The sequence below is a fragment of the Centrocercus urophasianus genome, unplaced genomic scaffold, assembly GCF_019232065.1.
Source record: "Centrocercus urophasianus isolate 14NV4802_14NV808 unplaced genomic scaffold, USGS_Curo_1.0 seq_20, whole genome shotgun sequence".
In the NCBI taxonomy this organism is placed as follows: Eukaryota; Metazoa; Chordata; class Aves; order Galliformes; family Phasianidae; genus Centrocercus; species Centrocercus urophasianus.
Window position 1 is genome coordinate 1,919,920 of NW_024884756.1, and position 16,144 is coordinate 1,936,063.

The window sequence follows — 16,144 nt, forward strand, 5'->3', positions numbered from 1 at the left end:
GAAGCATAAGCTCTATTTTTTTGTATGCTTTAAAATCAGTTCATCTTCACTCACGTTGCTGCCTGCTTTTGTGGACCTGCTAGATAAAGCCTTCTGTACAAGTACTGCAAGTGTGTCAGTGAATGCCACTCAAAATTACACTGCTGAGTGTCATTGCAGCTACGAAGGCCTCCAAACCTTGCCTTGTGGAAGAGCAAGATGATACATTAGTGCTTCATTGGCAGTTTTTCTGTCATTTTTAAACTGTCAGTATAATGTGATAATGCATGCCTTGTGCCCTGTGGGGGTACCTGGCTTTAACTGTAAAAGTGGGCAAGATGGGATGAAGATCAGCAACAGGAGTTAGGAAGGAATCCATCTACGTGAGTCATTACTGCCCACCAAAACAGCTTATTTTGGTGGCAGCGTGCTGCAGTCTGAATTACTTCTCATCTTCCTGGCTACAGCAAGGTATGAGGAGTTGGGCAGCAGCCCTTCTAGGGGCTCTGGTTAGGAAGGAGGAGAAAAAGGCGTGCTGATGGAAGTACGAACATTGTTTGGTACTTCAAGGAGAGTGCTGATATTCTAGCCAGCAAATGAATCCGTGCGTTTCCTAAATCACATCTGAAATCTGCATTTCAGGAGAAACAGATGGTGGGTTTTGAAAAGCCCAGACTTGGTTGCTTTGCTGTTGTATTTTATTGGAAAGCTCGTGCAGTTAACTGCTTGTGGCTCTTGATGTGAGAGAAAGCAATACTTCCCAATCTTTGTACTCCTATGGTTATTCGGTCACCCCAGCTCAACCACGTTTGGTTTTTTAAGTATTATCTAGCACAATTTTTTGGCACTAAGGAAATTCCCAAAAGCAAACTTCACGTGTGGCTGAATAATGGCTTCTCAGCTGCTAATATGAATCGACATCAATCGCTGAGCTCAACTTGATGCGAATGAAAATTAATTTTAATGCCTTGTGTATGCTTTACTAGCTTAATTGGGAGTTGCAGAGAAAACATCTCTGAAGTATGCCCTTCTTGAAATAATCTGCATTCTTGCTGTGGTCTTTAGTCTTCAGAAAAAAAGACGATCTTTGCTTATAACACAGCCACATTTGTTGGAAGGTGGTGTTACTGGGCATAGGCTGCTGCAGCTGGCCAGGCTGGATGTGGCTCTGGGCAGCCTGGTCTGGTGTTTGCTGAGCCTGCATGTAGCAGGGGCATTGAAACTAGGTGGTCACTGTGGTCCTTTTCAACCCAGGCCATTCTGTGCTCTCTCCTCGTGCCCCCCGCCCTGCCCCCACGGCTGTGACAGTCAGCTGCTGCACGGGTTTGTCAGACGGCCTGCCCCACAAGATTTATCTTTCTCATATGGCCCAATAACTCCATCCCTGTGGCAATTTGCTTGAATAAAGAGTCTGGCAACTGAAGTTGAGCCTGGGGACATAGCATGAAAATCAGTGGTTGCTTCAGTGAGCAATTGCTCAGTGAAACGGTTAGCAGCTAGAGGAAGAGGTGCCCAGGCCTTCCAAACAGGGTGAAAACCTCACCCTGTGGAATTCCCCGTGTGGTAGGAAGACTTTACAATGTAGAGCATCTTCCATCACAAACGTGTGCTCTATTTGGAGTGAGCATTGATTTCTGCAGAGGGGTGGGTTTTATCCTTGCTGCCGATTCCAACCGTCAGCCTTTGTGGGAGTGACACGCATAGAAATGAGATTAAGGAGCTTTTGTTGATTCCTTGGGCCCAGCCTTCTGCCTAGTGCCGGGTCTCTAGCCATGGCTGCAAATTGCTGATGCACAGACTTTGTTTAGCTTTGCGTACATCAAAGCTGGGTTTTCATCTGGAGCATTTCACGTTTGGAATCTGACCTAATAAGACACGTAGAACACAGTGGGTGTTTTTGTTGCATCCCGAGCGCTGCTCTTGTGTCTTCTAGTAGGTATTTGTGTGCTTGCTATGGAGAAATTGTATTTGCTTCCTGAAGCAAAATTGGGAGCACGTCTGAAAATTGGCTTGTATGAATCAATACTGATCTTGCCTGGGAAAACTGAGAACAACACAGCAATTTTTAGTCTAGAGATGTAGAGAGAAAATAAACCACGTAGTAGCATCCTCCCAAATAAAAACCTTTGTGCAGCTTGAGTAATTTCTTTATGTGAATGGCTGTATCTCGTGGAAATATTTTCCAGGATGTAGGGCAGTAGGTATCCTCTTGCTTGGCTTTTCTGTGATTTTAAAGGTGGAACTGGGGGTGAGTGGATGTAGTTGAGCTGTTGATGACCTGTCTTTCACTCTGTGCTTTGCCATGGCTGTTAAGGCATCGCAGGAGTGATGGTTGTGTTCCTTGAAGCTGGCCCAGGCTGCTCATCTTTTTATGCCAGTGACCTCTTTTGGCAGGTACATATAGGAGCTGAGAGATTTCCTCATTAAAAAGCTGCACGTGTCATAATACTAATGCGACTGGAACAAAGCTAGCTACCTCCTTTGGGACTATCTGACATGATTTTTCATGGTTTTGAGCCTCATTCATTCATGCATTTATTTATTATTCCTTTTGAAGGTCATTTCTCTGTTTGCATCGCTTTAGATGGTCTCTTCTCCCTGGTGGTAGGGCAGACAGCAGTGATGGAATGCTGCACCAGAGGTGTTTGGGCTGAGCATCAGGAAACATTTCTTTCCTGCTGAGTGTGCTCAGACACTGGGACAGGCTCCATGAAGAGCTGTTTGGTGCCCATGGCTGTCAGTGTGCAGGAGGCATTTGGGCAGTGCTGAAGCTCTTGGTTAGCCCCAAAGTGATCAGCTGGACCTGGTGAGCCCTGTGGTCTCCTTCCAGCTGAACTTTTCCATTCTAGGGCATCCTTTTAAACACTTGGGAAAGGCCAGGATCAGGTGCAAGCAAGCTGGTCTCCTAAGGTGGATTCCTACAGGGAGGGAGGCCTTGAATAACTTTGTGCTATCTTAGTTAAACATGGTGTGCTTCTCAGTGCTGCTCCCTTAGAATAAATGAAAATTGTATTGGCCCTGAATTGGCTCTTGAGCAAATCCCGTATCATTGCTCACATCTGATCTGTAAGCATTTTAATGCTACTCCTATGGTTGTTTTTTTCCCCAGTGATCTATTTAAGCTTTCCATTTCACTTTTTCTGTACGTTCTTAATGCCTCTGTGTTTGAAGATGTAGTGAGATTTGAAAGGCATCCTGTTGGCAAGAGGGGAATAATGAGTTGGCTCTTAAATGCATTTGGTTCACGGTATTTTATAATTAGCTGCGTGAACTTTCAGTGTTTAGATAGGAGAACCAGGAGATGATGATTATGCAGAGCTTTTCCTCTTCAATCACATACATGCTGCATTTACTTAAAGATTTGAAGTATCCCTCTGCAGGGCTGTGTATTAAGTAATTCGTTTTAACTCTTCGTTATGAAGCCTGTGCAATTAATTGACAACATAGAGAAATAACGAACTCTTGGGTGATGGTAGTCTGAAACCTGCTCTAAAGGGCTGGGAATTGGCAGGTCTCAGGCTGCTTATTGCTGTGAGTGCTGGGAGGGTCAGAGTCAGCCTGTGTGTGCTTGCTGAGTTGCTGGAAGGGCTGATGTGTAAAACAGGCGAGTTGTGCATTCACCCATCGAGTATTTAAACAGACCTAGTGTGGCAGGGTGAGAAATTTGATGTGGTTGTTGGGAAATAGAATTGAAACGTGAAGGTAACTCCAATTATAAAGTGACAGCGAGGAAATAATTTTATCGTAGCAGGTATGTTTTACCTTAGCCTGCTAAGTTCAGAAGTACCACAGCTGGGGGAGCGTGGGGGACCTTTGTGGCACAGTGGGTGACCTGAGTCCTTTCAGGAGTCAGAATGCATCCCAGATCCTGAAGCACCCTGAGCTTGCTAATCCTGGCTTAGGCTCTGTCACACCAGAAACCCCAAACCCTGCTAGGAAGGAGCGCATCATTCTCTGTCAGATAGTACGTCTCTATCAGGTAGCACCATTGTAGCTTTTTGTCTAACATGTGTCTACTCTTTTCCCCTAACTGTGATTTGTGACAATAGAAGTACCATTTTCATAACACTGTGTGTGTACTGTAAGAACTGGGCTTCTCTTGAGGAAAAGTTAAGACCTATGGGAAACTTATTTGAATGCTAATGGATGGTCTTTCTGCTTACAACCGTGACGAATTTGCCCTTTTTGGAGATGCATTTCTCACAGTTACATAAAAAAGACTACTTTCTTTTACCTGGCTATATCAAAAGCGAGCACATCTAACGTGAGAGTTAACGTTTATAATGCAGTTTTGGCTTTCTTTCCCTATTATCCTTAAAGCATGCGACTTAGATATCCTTTTTTCCACAAGCGAAGCCTTTTTCTGTTTTGCTCTCATACCTTTTCTCTTCTGTAATGAGCTGCTTTGTGTAACAGGTGGGAGATTCAAGAAAGAGATAGTAGTTGATGGACAGAGCTATCTGCTGCTGATTAGAGATGAAGGTGGCCCTCCAGAGGCACAGGTGAGCATTGCACATGGAGCTTCATCGTGGCTTCCCATTTCTTCTAAATGTTGCCATCTTCTATAAGAGAGCTTGCTTTACTTTGTCCTTTTCTGTGTCCTGCTCATTTTTCTGCTGCTAAAATGCTTATGTTATTCTCGGGTGAAAAGTACTCTGTTTACAAAATACGTGTGATTTGAAGAACAGTGTGAAATCCTGTAGCAATATGGGTAAGTTATACTGAATACCTAACCATTATGGTTGCACAAAATTTCGGTTCAGTTTTTAGATAATAATTCAGAATAAATATTCATTAAAGAAAGGTAAAATAGGTGCATACTCACTAGCGTTCATACTTGTGTACAAATCTGTATTCCTTACTGCTTCCACGTTTTCCTCCCTGAGCCACTGTAAGACTCACTTTTCCACGTTCTGGGTCACTGTTGAGTTCTCAGGTTTTTACCTGGTTTCTGTATAACTAGGTGTCACCTTCTTGCCCTGTGGAAGGCAGCTGGTTCATCAGGAGGCAGCTGCGGATTTGTATCCCTAGCACTGTCGTGCTATTGTAACAAAGTCTTTCCTTGTTGCTTGTGTGATTCTGAAACAGAGAAGTTTCTGCCCACCTGGCTGTAGGCAACATCCTTGCCTTCAGTCATCCTCCAGCTCTCCCCCTACCTTTTCCTAGGTAGGACCAGCAGGGTTTCTCAAGTGCACAGCCTGTGCTGGCCTTGCTTTGCTCAGCTGTTCAGTAGCAGCTCAGCAGCAGGAGCTGCACCACTGCCAAACAGCTGAATGGGAGCCGTGCCAGCAGCAGCAGCTTGAATTTCAGAGCTCCACTGTTGCTGATGAACTACAGGAGGATGGGAGCGTGGGGGAAAGTGTCTGGGCAAAGGAGAAGAGAAAGGAGGTATGGGAAACGGAGACCGGAAGGGACATCCTGGGAGGAAGTGTGGCTCACACATCTGCAGCCTCAATGAAGTTCTCTGTTTTAGCCTGTGAATAATTGGGCTGATGTACACAGCAGTTGCCAGGCCTTGATTCTCAGAGAGCATTCACTCATTAAAAAAGACAAAAAAATTGATACTGCGATTGTGTGAGTACACACAGCCATCTAACAGACATTTTGGTACCTGGAGAATTGCTTTCCCAGAGTGTATCTGAACTGTTTGCAGACTCATGAGCAGACACGGCGTTGCCTTTGATCCCTGCTAGGTAAATTGGGGTGTTTAATTCCCGCTGTGGCTCTTCAGAGAAGTAATGAAAGGCCTGAGGTCTTAGTGCTGGTGTGCTTTTCAGAAGACACGTTTTACTTGTCAGTTCTCTTTATTGTGTCATGGGCATAATTTCAAGTTGCACATATATTTAATATCTTTAATCTCCTTATTAATTCCTACCGTAGAAAGTTTACCTTTGGGCTACTGAATATTTATAACAGAAGTGGAACATTATCTGGAGAAAAATGTTTACATCTCAATCTTCCCTTATAATTTAGACAGGACTAGTTATTTTAGCCTCAAGGTTCTGCATTTTGCAACGGTGCAGTATAATTCTGTGGATAATTAGGATAGAATTTTGACCTCAGTAAGTAAAGAGCTGAACTGCAGTCAGCAGAGCAGGAAAAACCTGCACGAGCTGCTGGCGCTGAAGTAAGTGCTTACAAACCCAGAAAGCTTGCTAAATGTACATAAACATTTCCCAAATGAATCTGCTTGCAGCTCTCTGTATGCTCAGTGTGTCCCTAACCTAAGTGGCATGTTGTAGTAGCAATGTAACAAGAGGCATGAGTACTGCTGGCTAAAACTTGTTTCCGTTGGTCTAAATTTGGGTAGGAATGGAATCACTTAGGGAAAAATAAAGGCAGCGAGGTAAGCTGCAGTTTCTTTTCTGTGCTGTACACACTTACTGCTATGTTAAATGTGTCTAGATTGTCTTATTTCACCTGTAAGCTGAAACTTGCATGGTCACTAACCCAGCACCTTGCCTTGAGCTGTGTGTGCATGTCTTCTAGTGGGGTTCTGATGCCAGGAGAGAGCAGTTGGCTTTCACACAGAAAGCTGAATGAGACAGCCGGTCCTGGTTATCCAATTCATGGGTCTCTACAGAAAGTAATTGGGGGGCTGAAGTTAATATTTTTGGACACAGAGATGAGAGAATTATTAGCATTGCTTGTAAATCCACAGCCATGTTTGCCCACAGAAGCAGCAGCATGAAGCATGCCAAGCACAGAGCGGGGAAAATAACGCGCTCCATGGGGCAGTCAGGAGCTTAGGGAGATAGAATCCACAAATACAGAAAACTGAGACTGTGTTGTTATCTCTGTTAATGAAAATCAGCGTGCACTGATAGCAGTTGTGATCACAAGGGATTCCCTTGTGAGCATCGGGGAAAATCTTTGTGCATCCCAGATACTTGCATATTGATGCGAGTTGTGGTGAACGTTGACTCATCATCTTTTAAATACTGCACCGCATATTTTTTCTTAAGACCTGGTTATAGTCACTGCATTTTTCTACTTCCAGTTTCCCGCTATGTCAGATAAGAGTTGGGTTTTTTCCCTCTTTCCACTGCATTGCTCTCAATGTGCCTTTTCCATTTTTATTCTGCAGTTTGCCATGTGGGTGGATGCTGTTATATTTGTCTTCAGCTTGGAAGATGAAGTTAGCTTCCAGACTGTTTACCACTACTACAGCCGTATGGCTAACTATCGTAACACTAGTGAAATTCCAATGGTACTGGTGGGAACACAGGGTAAGTGCATTCTTTATTACTTGCAAACACATGCAGGCTGTTCCAAGCTGGTAGTGCCATGTCCTGTCCTTTCCCATCAGTGCTGCCCCACTCATCTGATTGTGAGAGCTTGTGTTAAGAGGACAGGTATTCAGCAAGGTGACTTGCTGACATCTGGCTTTCCTTGGCTGGCTTGCAACAGAGCTTTGGCACTGCAGGGACTGGTTTCAGAGGGGAGGCAAATGGCCACGTGGTGCCCTTGGGATGCAGTAGGTCCCTGTATATAGTGGGTGTCCTGCAATAAATTCTGATCAAATAGGACTTCCTGCATATGGGTGCTATGCTTCAGGCGTCTCACTTCAGAGAGCTGCTGTTTTGGGAGTGTAGCACAAGTTGTTTTTTGAGTTCCTTCATAGTGAAGCATTGCTTGCTGTGTAGTGCAATTTTGGTTTTGGGTTTCTTCCCTTTTAGTGCTGCCAAAGTTTTTCATTGCTTTCTTAGCTTTCTTCTTGTCCATCTTACAGTCAGTGATTTGCTTTCAGCTGCGTGCCTGCAGAGCTGTGAAACCAGCACTGTGCTGCAGGAAGCAAGGGGAAGTGTGGGGAGCAAAGAAGGAAGAAGAGCAGCAAAGCCTTAGGGTGGAAACAGATGATGAAAACACAAAAAGGGAAGTAGGTACAAAAAAATTCCTAGGACAGCAGAAATTACAGACAAAAGCAGAAATGAACTGCTCTAGAGAGCATCATGGTCCTGAAATTGGAGCTGAAAAATAGGAAGGGGAAGCTGAGATATTTTTCCAACACATTTCTGTCACCTGGGGGTGAGGTCTTTCATCTTATAGCCGCCTGCCAGTTCCTCCTACAGGAAAGCTGGGGAGGGACTTTTTATAAGGGCAGGGAGCGGCAGGACGGGGGAAAACAGCTTTGAACTGGAAGAGGGGAAATTGAGACCGGATTTCAGGAAGAAATTCTTTACAGTGAGGGAGGTGAGACATTGGAACAGGTTGCCCAGTGAGGTTGTGGATGCCCTCCTCCCTGGGAGCGTTGCAGGCCGCGCTGGATGGAGCTGTGAGCAACCTGGTCTAGAAGGAGGTGTCCCTGCCTACAGCAGGGGGTTGGGATGAGATGGTCTTAAAGGTCTCTTCCGACCCAAAATGTATTTGTTTTACAAAGGTCATTTTTTGTTGCAGCACCGATGCAAGGGGAATTTTTAAAATGTGGCTAAAAATGGCAATGCTGGTATGTGGAATAAGCATGAGAATAAAACAAAGCCTTGTGGCTACACTGACCATCAAACTGTGCAGAGGTTGATTCTGGAATTGACCCGTTTGATACCAGCTTTGTGTTTGAAATGCTCTTTGAAATGAGGGCTCTCCCAAAGAAATCAGCCCAGGCTGCAGCTCAGCCCGGCATTTGCTTTGCAGAGTTGGTGGGTCTCAGTTAATTTCTGCTTAAATGTTGTTAGCGCCCTCTGCTGCCTAAGAAAAGAAGTCTGCGGTTCAGATTTGATTGTAGGATCACTTCAGAGATTTCCCCAGCTGTTTGCTAGTGTTTGAAGAACACTGTGTGTGTGTGTGTGTGTGTGTGTGTGTGTGTGTGTGTGCAAATCTAACACTCTTTCTAGGTGTTGAAGTACTGCATGGTTCTGTTTCTTCCTTCCATTCCATTGGTTCCCTGCTGAATCTCACGCTCCAGGTGAAGTTTACTTGTAAGCCAGTGTTGCTGTTTAAGGAGGCTTAAAAGTCATTTGAGGTGTTTATATTTACCAGCCACTTGTTTTCCTAACTCGTCTTACTTCAAACCTCATGTCTTTTTGTGTGAGAATGTATTTTTTTTTTTTAACTGGTGGCCCAAATACAGTCAAGGTAGTAACAAAGTATAAAGTTAGATTGATGTCCTCTGTTTTCTACAAAAAATTTTGGAAGTTATGTTTATTGTAGTTCCAACTGTATTGGCAATGGTAATTATGAGCCAAAGTCATCAAGTTATAATAAAATCTATTTATCTTCTTCTATTCCTGTTGCTGCAGATGCTATAAGTTCCAGTAACCCACGTGTCATAGATGATTCCAGAGCAAGGAAGTTATCAAATGACCTCAAGAGATGCACTTACTATGAAACCTGTGCCACCTATGGGCTCAACGTGGAGAGAGTCTTTCAAGATGGTAAAGATGACTTTTTCTCATCCATATCACGCAGTGTGGTTGACTAATTGTTGACTAATAACTCTTTTAGCCTCAAGCATTTTGAGCTTCTTAATTCAGCGTTGTTTTTCTGCTTGCTTTGGTTTTATATCAGCAAAGTTTTCTTTGCTTTAGTGCTCACGGAGACACTAAGGGCATTTTAGATAAGTAGTTGTAAATTGTGTCTTGCATTATCTAGAAATGAGAAGTAAACCAAGACAATTGATAAGGGCATAGTAGTCATTAGAAGTAATGCATGGCATTCTTGGAGTGTTTAAAGCTGGCAGTTTTGTGTAGGTATTCAGAAGTAAAGTTGGCTGCTTACGGGTAATTTAACAGGTGAAGAGTGGCAATGTTCTAGTTTGTCTCATGAAAGGTTTCATTGTGTGCCATCTAAAAAAGGAGTAACAAGTAACCTATTTTGGGCAGTTAACTTAGTGGCAGAACTGTGGCTGGAGAAGCTGTGCTAAATCTTTCATTTGTGAAATTGGTGCACCCTCTAGTGGAAATTCAGCCACGTGTCTTGGGATTTTATTGCCTCCTGTTCCAGTGATGGCAGTGTACTATCGAGCATATTGCTTCTGTGTTTAGAAACCTAGATTACGTTGAACTGCTCCTCCAGAGTCTTTGGTTCTGGAGGTGTTGCCCTGTTTAGTTTTGTTGTTTGCCTACAAAGACCCGCAGCTTTATGAGCATCACATTGGTGGGTATCAGAGCACAGAGGTGTTCTGTATCTGCCAAGATGACTTAGGAAACAAGATTAAAAAATTCTAGTTTTTAAATGGAAAATAATGTCATGCTTAAGTCCAGATAAGAGTGTGTGTAGCCAGCCTACTGGTAGGATCTCAGAGAAGACTGTTTAAAGCTGTAGCTGTAATTTGCTTGCTGCTTTCTGTTGAAAGGCTTACAGGAATTGCTGTTTTCACTGCCAAAACTTTCTGCACTGAATATGACTTTCAGAAATCCACTTGGGATTTTTTGTTGGTATATTTATTTTTGAGTGCTAGCTGTAGTTAAATTTTTATTGACGTATTCAGAGTGTACGTTCTACTTTTCTTTCTCAAGGAGCTTTTGGGAGAGAACTATCTTTGGGAAAAGGTGAAGTGATAGATTTGTAAGGTTTTAGGAAGCTTATTTGTGTCTCTACTAAATTTCAGTAGTAAATTCAGTAGTAGAGAGAATCAACAAACCTGTTCAAGAAATTCCAAGTTCTATTCCACTGACATGGAAGTTAATATTTACCAACTAGTGGAATTAAGAATTCTTCTGTAGAGATGTGCTACAGTTTCCAGGCACGTCTGGGGTCAAATCTAATTCCTGATCATTATTGCTGTTCATCTCAGCCTTTGACCAGTGAGAATAAGTTGTTTATTCAATAGGAAATAAGGGCTAGCATCCTGAAATGTATGCCAGTTTTACACACGTCCTCCAGTTTTGTTTCAGTCCTGTATGTTCACAGGCATTAACTGCCCGTGTGGAGGTGGCACAGCAGTTAGGCAAAGGTTTAGCTCTTAGTGATTCTTTGTGCAGCCAGTCTGGTGCCCTGCTGGGTTATCTTATCTTCAAGGAAGCTGGTGTGACACTGGAGTGCCTATTCTTCCTTGTAGTCTAAAGGAATCAGGCCTCCTCCTCATCAGGCCGTTGGTACTTGAATGGACAAGGCAGGTTTGTAGGTTTGTTCTGCTTTGTTTGCTCATAGCTGAGGAAGAAAAAGCTGTTGATCGCTTTGTTAGTAGTGCCTGCCTATCATCTCCCACAGATATGGCTGTATGAAGATATGGATTTGCTGCCATACTGATGAAGAGCACGTTCTGTGCATTGGAATTATTTCCACGCTTTGCTTGTGTCTGGATGGATATTCGTTTGCTCTCGGAATTTGGGTTTAGGATTTAATTGCTTTGTATTCCAATTCCAGGTGAGCTCATGCTCAGGGTTGGAGTGCTCCAAGGTGTTTGCTTTGGTAGCTCTGTAAAGGCATTTCACCTGGCAAGGGCCCACTGGTTTTGCTGGCTCACAGTTTTGATGAACTTACTGATGGCAGTAGATGCTTTTCTATTGAATATTGGTGGAGTGGGAGATGAAATGGGAGAGATTGGTTTTGATTTACTCATTTTAGCTTTAGTATCTCATTTTGCATAATTTGAGTCCTATTTTAGTCAAGTCCAATGACAATGATTTGTGTCATCTGTGATTGATGTGTACAGTCGAGGCTCCTAATGACCGTACATCCAACACTGCCAACCCCAATTCCAGCTTCTGTTGTTGAGGAAGTTTGAATTGCTGGTAGGGTGTTAAATCTGTGACTAATAAACTTCGAGTGTCCAAAACCTTTTTATAATTCCTAGTTAAAGTAAATTTCTCTCTAAGAGGATTTGCCAGGATGTTTGTTCTTAGTTGTTTGAGATGTATGAAGTGTTCTTTCAAGAGTTTGAATGCTGAAGTCAGAGGAGTTTGGAACATTTCAGAGGGGTCTTTGTAGCCTTTAGAGTTGTCCCATTCAGGTCTCATCTCTGATGCTGTTTGAAGTTGGAGCTGCACGAGCAGGCTTTGAATTTCACTCTTAAAACAAAGGAAATGGAGAATTCCAGCTCAGTAATGTGCTTGTAGCTCTTGGTGTTTGCAACTTGAGACTGTTGGATGGGAGAATTAAGCTTTAAAGAAGCTGATTAGTATTTGATCTTGCTTCAGATTGCCTCGTTAAGAATTAGGGGTTTTTCCTGCTTATCAAAACAGATTTTATCAATGACATTGGAAATGATTATCTTAATATTTCTTGTCAGTGCAATACAGCAGTGACTGTACTGCCCCAGGATGCCTTTTTAATGACTTTAGCCTTCTTGAATTAGCTTGATGCACCATTAATGCATAAGAATTGCTTTTATTTTTGTTCACGATGTATTCATAATTGCATGGCTTTCCCTGGTTCATGTTCAGCTTTTTTTGACCCATTTAATTATGTGCTATGCAGCTCTCTTATGTTACAGAGGGAAAGGCAAACGTGATTTCAGTTCAATATTGAGTCTGTTACTGAAGCTTAGCAGTTTCCATTTATCCACTTGTGAGTGATGAAAGTGGAAAATAGTTCCTTTTTAGTGTGAAGTTTCAACATGGGGATCTTTGACGTTGCTTTGTCTCACTACTACAACACTGCAAGATGCTGACAGTCTGCCAGATAGTCACACTTGCACTATAACTCCCAAATCTCTTAACATGGGGCAGGAATTGTCATACTGTGCCATTAGTCTGAAGCAGGCCAGTGCTGCTTCAATATTTGGACCATTACTGGTATTGTGCAGTCTTTTATTACCTATTTTCTCTGTGAATTAAGCTACTATTTAAATGGTGTGCCTGCTTATGAACATGATCAGGTATTTCATTCCCAAGTCCTGTGCTTGGGATATTCTGCAACCAACTAGTGCTGGCACTGTTTTGTGGAACAGCTGTGCCTGGAAGGTGTACCTTGAAGTAGAAATGCTCCATTACAGGATGGAAGATGACAAATTAATCCTTGCAGGCCTGGGTTGCGGGGAACGGCTGTCGCTTGTGATCAGTATTAACAAGTCGGTTTTTATGGATGTATTTTCATTAAGAAACATTAATCAGTCTAATGGGAGGTAAGTAAAGCCTGAGTGCTATGAGGCTGACAGATTTTTAGGCAGAGCAGTATTCACTCGTACACTCGATACGGCCCTGGGGGTGCTTCAGTTCTGAAGTCAGAGGCTGAAGCTGTGTGCACCCAAAGTGCTGTGCAGAGCTTGGGAGCAGGTCCTCTGGCTTCTGTAATTACTCTGATTTCAGGAACATACAGCTGTGACCTTTCTGCAGAGTGCTTATGGCTGCAGCTCGGCATCAGAAGTGACAGGCGGCCCTGATGACTCATTAGTTGGACTTGTCAAAGATGGACTGGATCAGCCTAGTAAAACTTTGAGGTTTTTTCTTGCTTTCACGTCTGCTCACTGCTTGCAGAACAGCAGAAACCTTCTTGTGCCATCAGCCTTGTTTCTGCTATGGCTGAGCAATGTTTGTAGGCTCACTCTTAAATCTGAACATCAGTGAAATTTCAACTCTCACTGTTCAAAGTCTCCAAACTTCAGTTATTCTTTATTCCTTATTTTAGCCTTTGTTCCTTATTTAGGCCTTGTGTGCATCCTGATTTAAAAATGCCAGCAGCACGTCATGGTTTTGTGATTTTGGGGGATTCTTTTATCCTTTCACAGAAATGGGGCTTCAGTGGTGCAACTGTAATTTGTATTGCTAATAAAGTTCCAGAGAAGGTTAGTTCTCAGCTGCAGTGTGTCATCCATTAGGTTATATGGAGTAAACAGCAACCTCTGAAAAACTTCTCCTGTGCTTAATTTTATTGGGCACATATATATGGCTTTTTTTATTTTTTTGTAACTCAAATATATGCAGCAAGGTGTGCTACTTGAAGCCTTGGATGCTGTGGTGATGCAGAGTTATGATGTTCTGCAGTGGGTAGAATAGATGGACTTAGTTCACCACAAGATCTTCTCTAAATGGAAACAATGTTGGTATATTTCATTAAAGTATGAGAGCACAAGGTTTCCATTAGTGAAGATGGAGGATTGGTCCAGTAGTTTTATATATTTTAATGCAAATATGAGAAGAAGTTCTGGGGCAGGAAGCATGATGGTTGTTTGGTGGTCAATTGCCTTTTATTGGCAATAGACCCGAGGGTGAGAGGCATAAACAGTGTGTTTTATAGGTTCATGTAAATTTTATTTGAGATATAAAATAGTACAGGCAGGTTGGTGTAACGTCTGCAAACAGATCAGGGCTGTTTTCCATTAACACGAGAAAATGACATGAATGCAAATTCTGAAAGGGGGAGGAAGTTTGAAAATTCCTGTTGGGCTACAGCTGAGCGTTTCAATCTTTGCCGTTTTGTTCCTGGATCTGTTCTGTCTCATTTGCTTATCCCTGCACAAATTGGGACTTTTGTTCTTGTCCCTCCGTGTTAATTTGTCCTCCAGCACATGTTTAAAAACTACTCTGTGTGTGTGTGTGAGCAACGTCTGTGTCTGATGGGTGGATGGTTGCACTGGGTGATCCTGTGGGTCTTTTCCAGCCTCAGTGCTTCTGTGATTCTGATTCTATGATTCTAAATTCCAGCTGATGTCAGTTAAGCGTGCTGATGTGGGTTAATCTGCAGGAGTGCCACTGTTCAGAGGTAGGGATTGCATTCTGTGAGCACATCTGAAGAAATGACAGCATCTTCTGCTCTCAGTTTTTGTTAACTTCTAATGTGATAGTGATCAACTGCTTCTTTTCCTTTAGATTCCTACTGACAAATTTTAAGGCAGTGTATTAACACCTTTTCTGCCATCTTACACCTGGTATTCTGTACAGCTTGACTCTGTACGTTGTCCCTTGGTCATTAGTTTTAACTTTGGTGGATTGAGCTGTAAATTTAGCCGGTACAAAATGACTCAGATGCAGTGCAGCCACAGGACACCCGGAAATGCCATCGGTACCCAGGGCAGAACTGTCAGCTTTGTGAGCAAAGGCAGAGCCACCCCTGGGCAGGCTGCTGGGATCTCCCAAAGAATCGCTGTGGTTCTGATGTATTCATCATTTCTAGCATGTAGCATGCTGAAGCTCTTTCATCTCAAGTTGCAAAACCACAAAAATCTGTCAAAATGCCAATACTGCGTTAATATGGCTCTTAGTTTCTATAGCTTTTGTCTATCCCTGCCTGTATGTTTATCTCACTTAGTAGCACTTACTGTAGCAATAATACTTTTTTTTTTTTTTCTCTTGTCAGAGCAATCAAACACTTCGAACTTGTGTAATCAACATCCCTTTGTAACGTTTTCTGTTGTGTAGTAAACATTTTAAACTTCAAAGTTTGTTATTAGCATTGATTGTTCTTCAAAGGGGATTTCTGAAATGCATTGCAAATCATTCCCTTTCAACTAATCCGTATGCATATGCAAATCCTATTGAAACTCTGCTTCTCTGGGCTGAGCACATGTGTAGTCAGAATTTAAAAGCCTGAATGAATACATGGGGGTGGTGTGTGTATGTAGTGAGGCACAATGGTTGTGGCATCAGCCTTTCTGAACTCCTGCCTATGCCAGAGAGCACCAGCACTGCTGCCAGATTGTAAAGCCGCGTGGTTTTTTCTTGTTGTACAGAAGGAGAATTCTCAAGACTGCTTGCCTCTAAATTCAGTCTTGGAATCGGAGTTTGATTGGAGGGGATGGCTTGCAGTGGCACGCTGTGGTGTTGCAGGAGGGGACGTGGATTAGTGGTGGGATTTTGGTTGTAGGTGGACATTTGGTTGGACTGGGTGATCTTGGAGGTCATTTCCAGCTTTGGTGATTCTATGATTCTGTGACTAAAACGATGCTCCACACATGAGTGCTGTTTGCTTATCATACAGGCTCATAGAATTGCCTGGGTTGCAAAGGACCACAATGCACATCCAGTTCCAACCCCCTGCTGTGTGCAGGGCTGCCAGCCACCAGCCCAGGCTGCCCAGAGCCACATCCAGCCTGGCCTTGAATGCCTCCAGGGATGGGGCATCCACAGCCTCCTCGGGCTTATATCAATCTCTTGCGTCTTTTCCTTACACCAACAGCATTTTGCTAATAAACATGTAAATGTGTTCTTTTCAGTGTCAGTGCAGCAGACTTACAGGTATCTGGGCACACAGCATGCTGCTCTGTTCAGTACCTTCTGGGCTGTGCCCTCTGGATAGGTTGAAAATGGTTTTCATTGCTACTAAAACCATTCTGAACATAGAGCTTCAA

The 16,144-nt window shown here is 43.1% G+C and overlaps 1 protein-coding gene across 3 annotated transcripts in view; it reads left to right on the forward strand.

Annotated features, from left to right (window-relative positions):
* The window catches only part of AGAP1 (ArfGAP with GTPase domain, ankyrin repeat and PH domain 1), a 288,426-nt gene that overhangs the window by 90,364 nt on the left and 181,918 nt on the right, over window positions 1–16,144 (forward strand). For all 3 annotated transcript variants that reach the window (XM_042822094.1, XM_042822096.1, XM_042822095.1), the window contains exons 4-6: window positions 4,396–4,481; window positions 7,067–7,208; window positions 9,216–9,350. In XM_042822094.1, coding sequence (XP_042678028.1) covers window positions 4,396–4,481; window positions 7,067–7,208; window positions 9,216–9,350 — 363 coding nt within the window. The remainder of the gene's footprint in view (window positions 1–4,395; window positions 4,482–7,066; window positions 7,209–9,215; window positions 9,351–16,144) is intronic.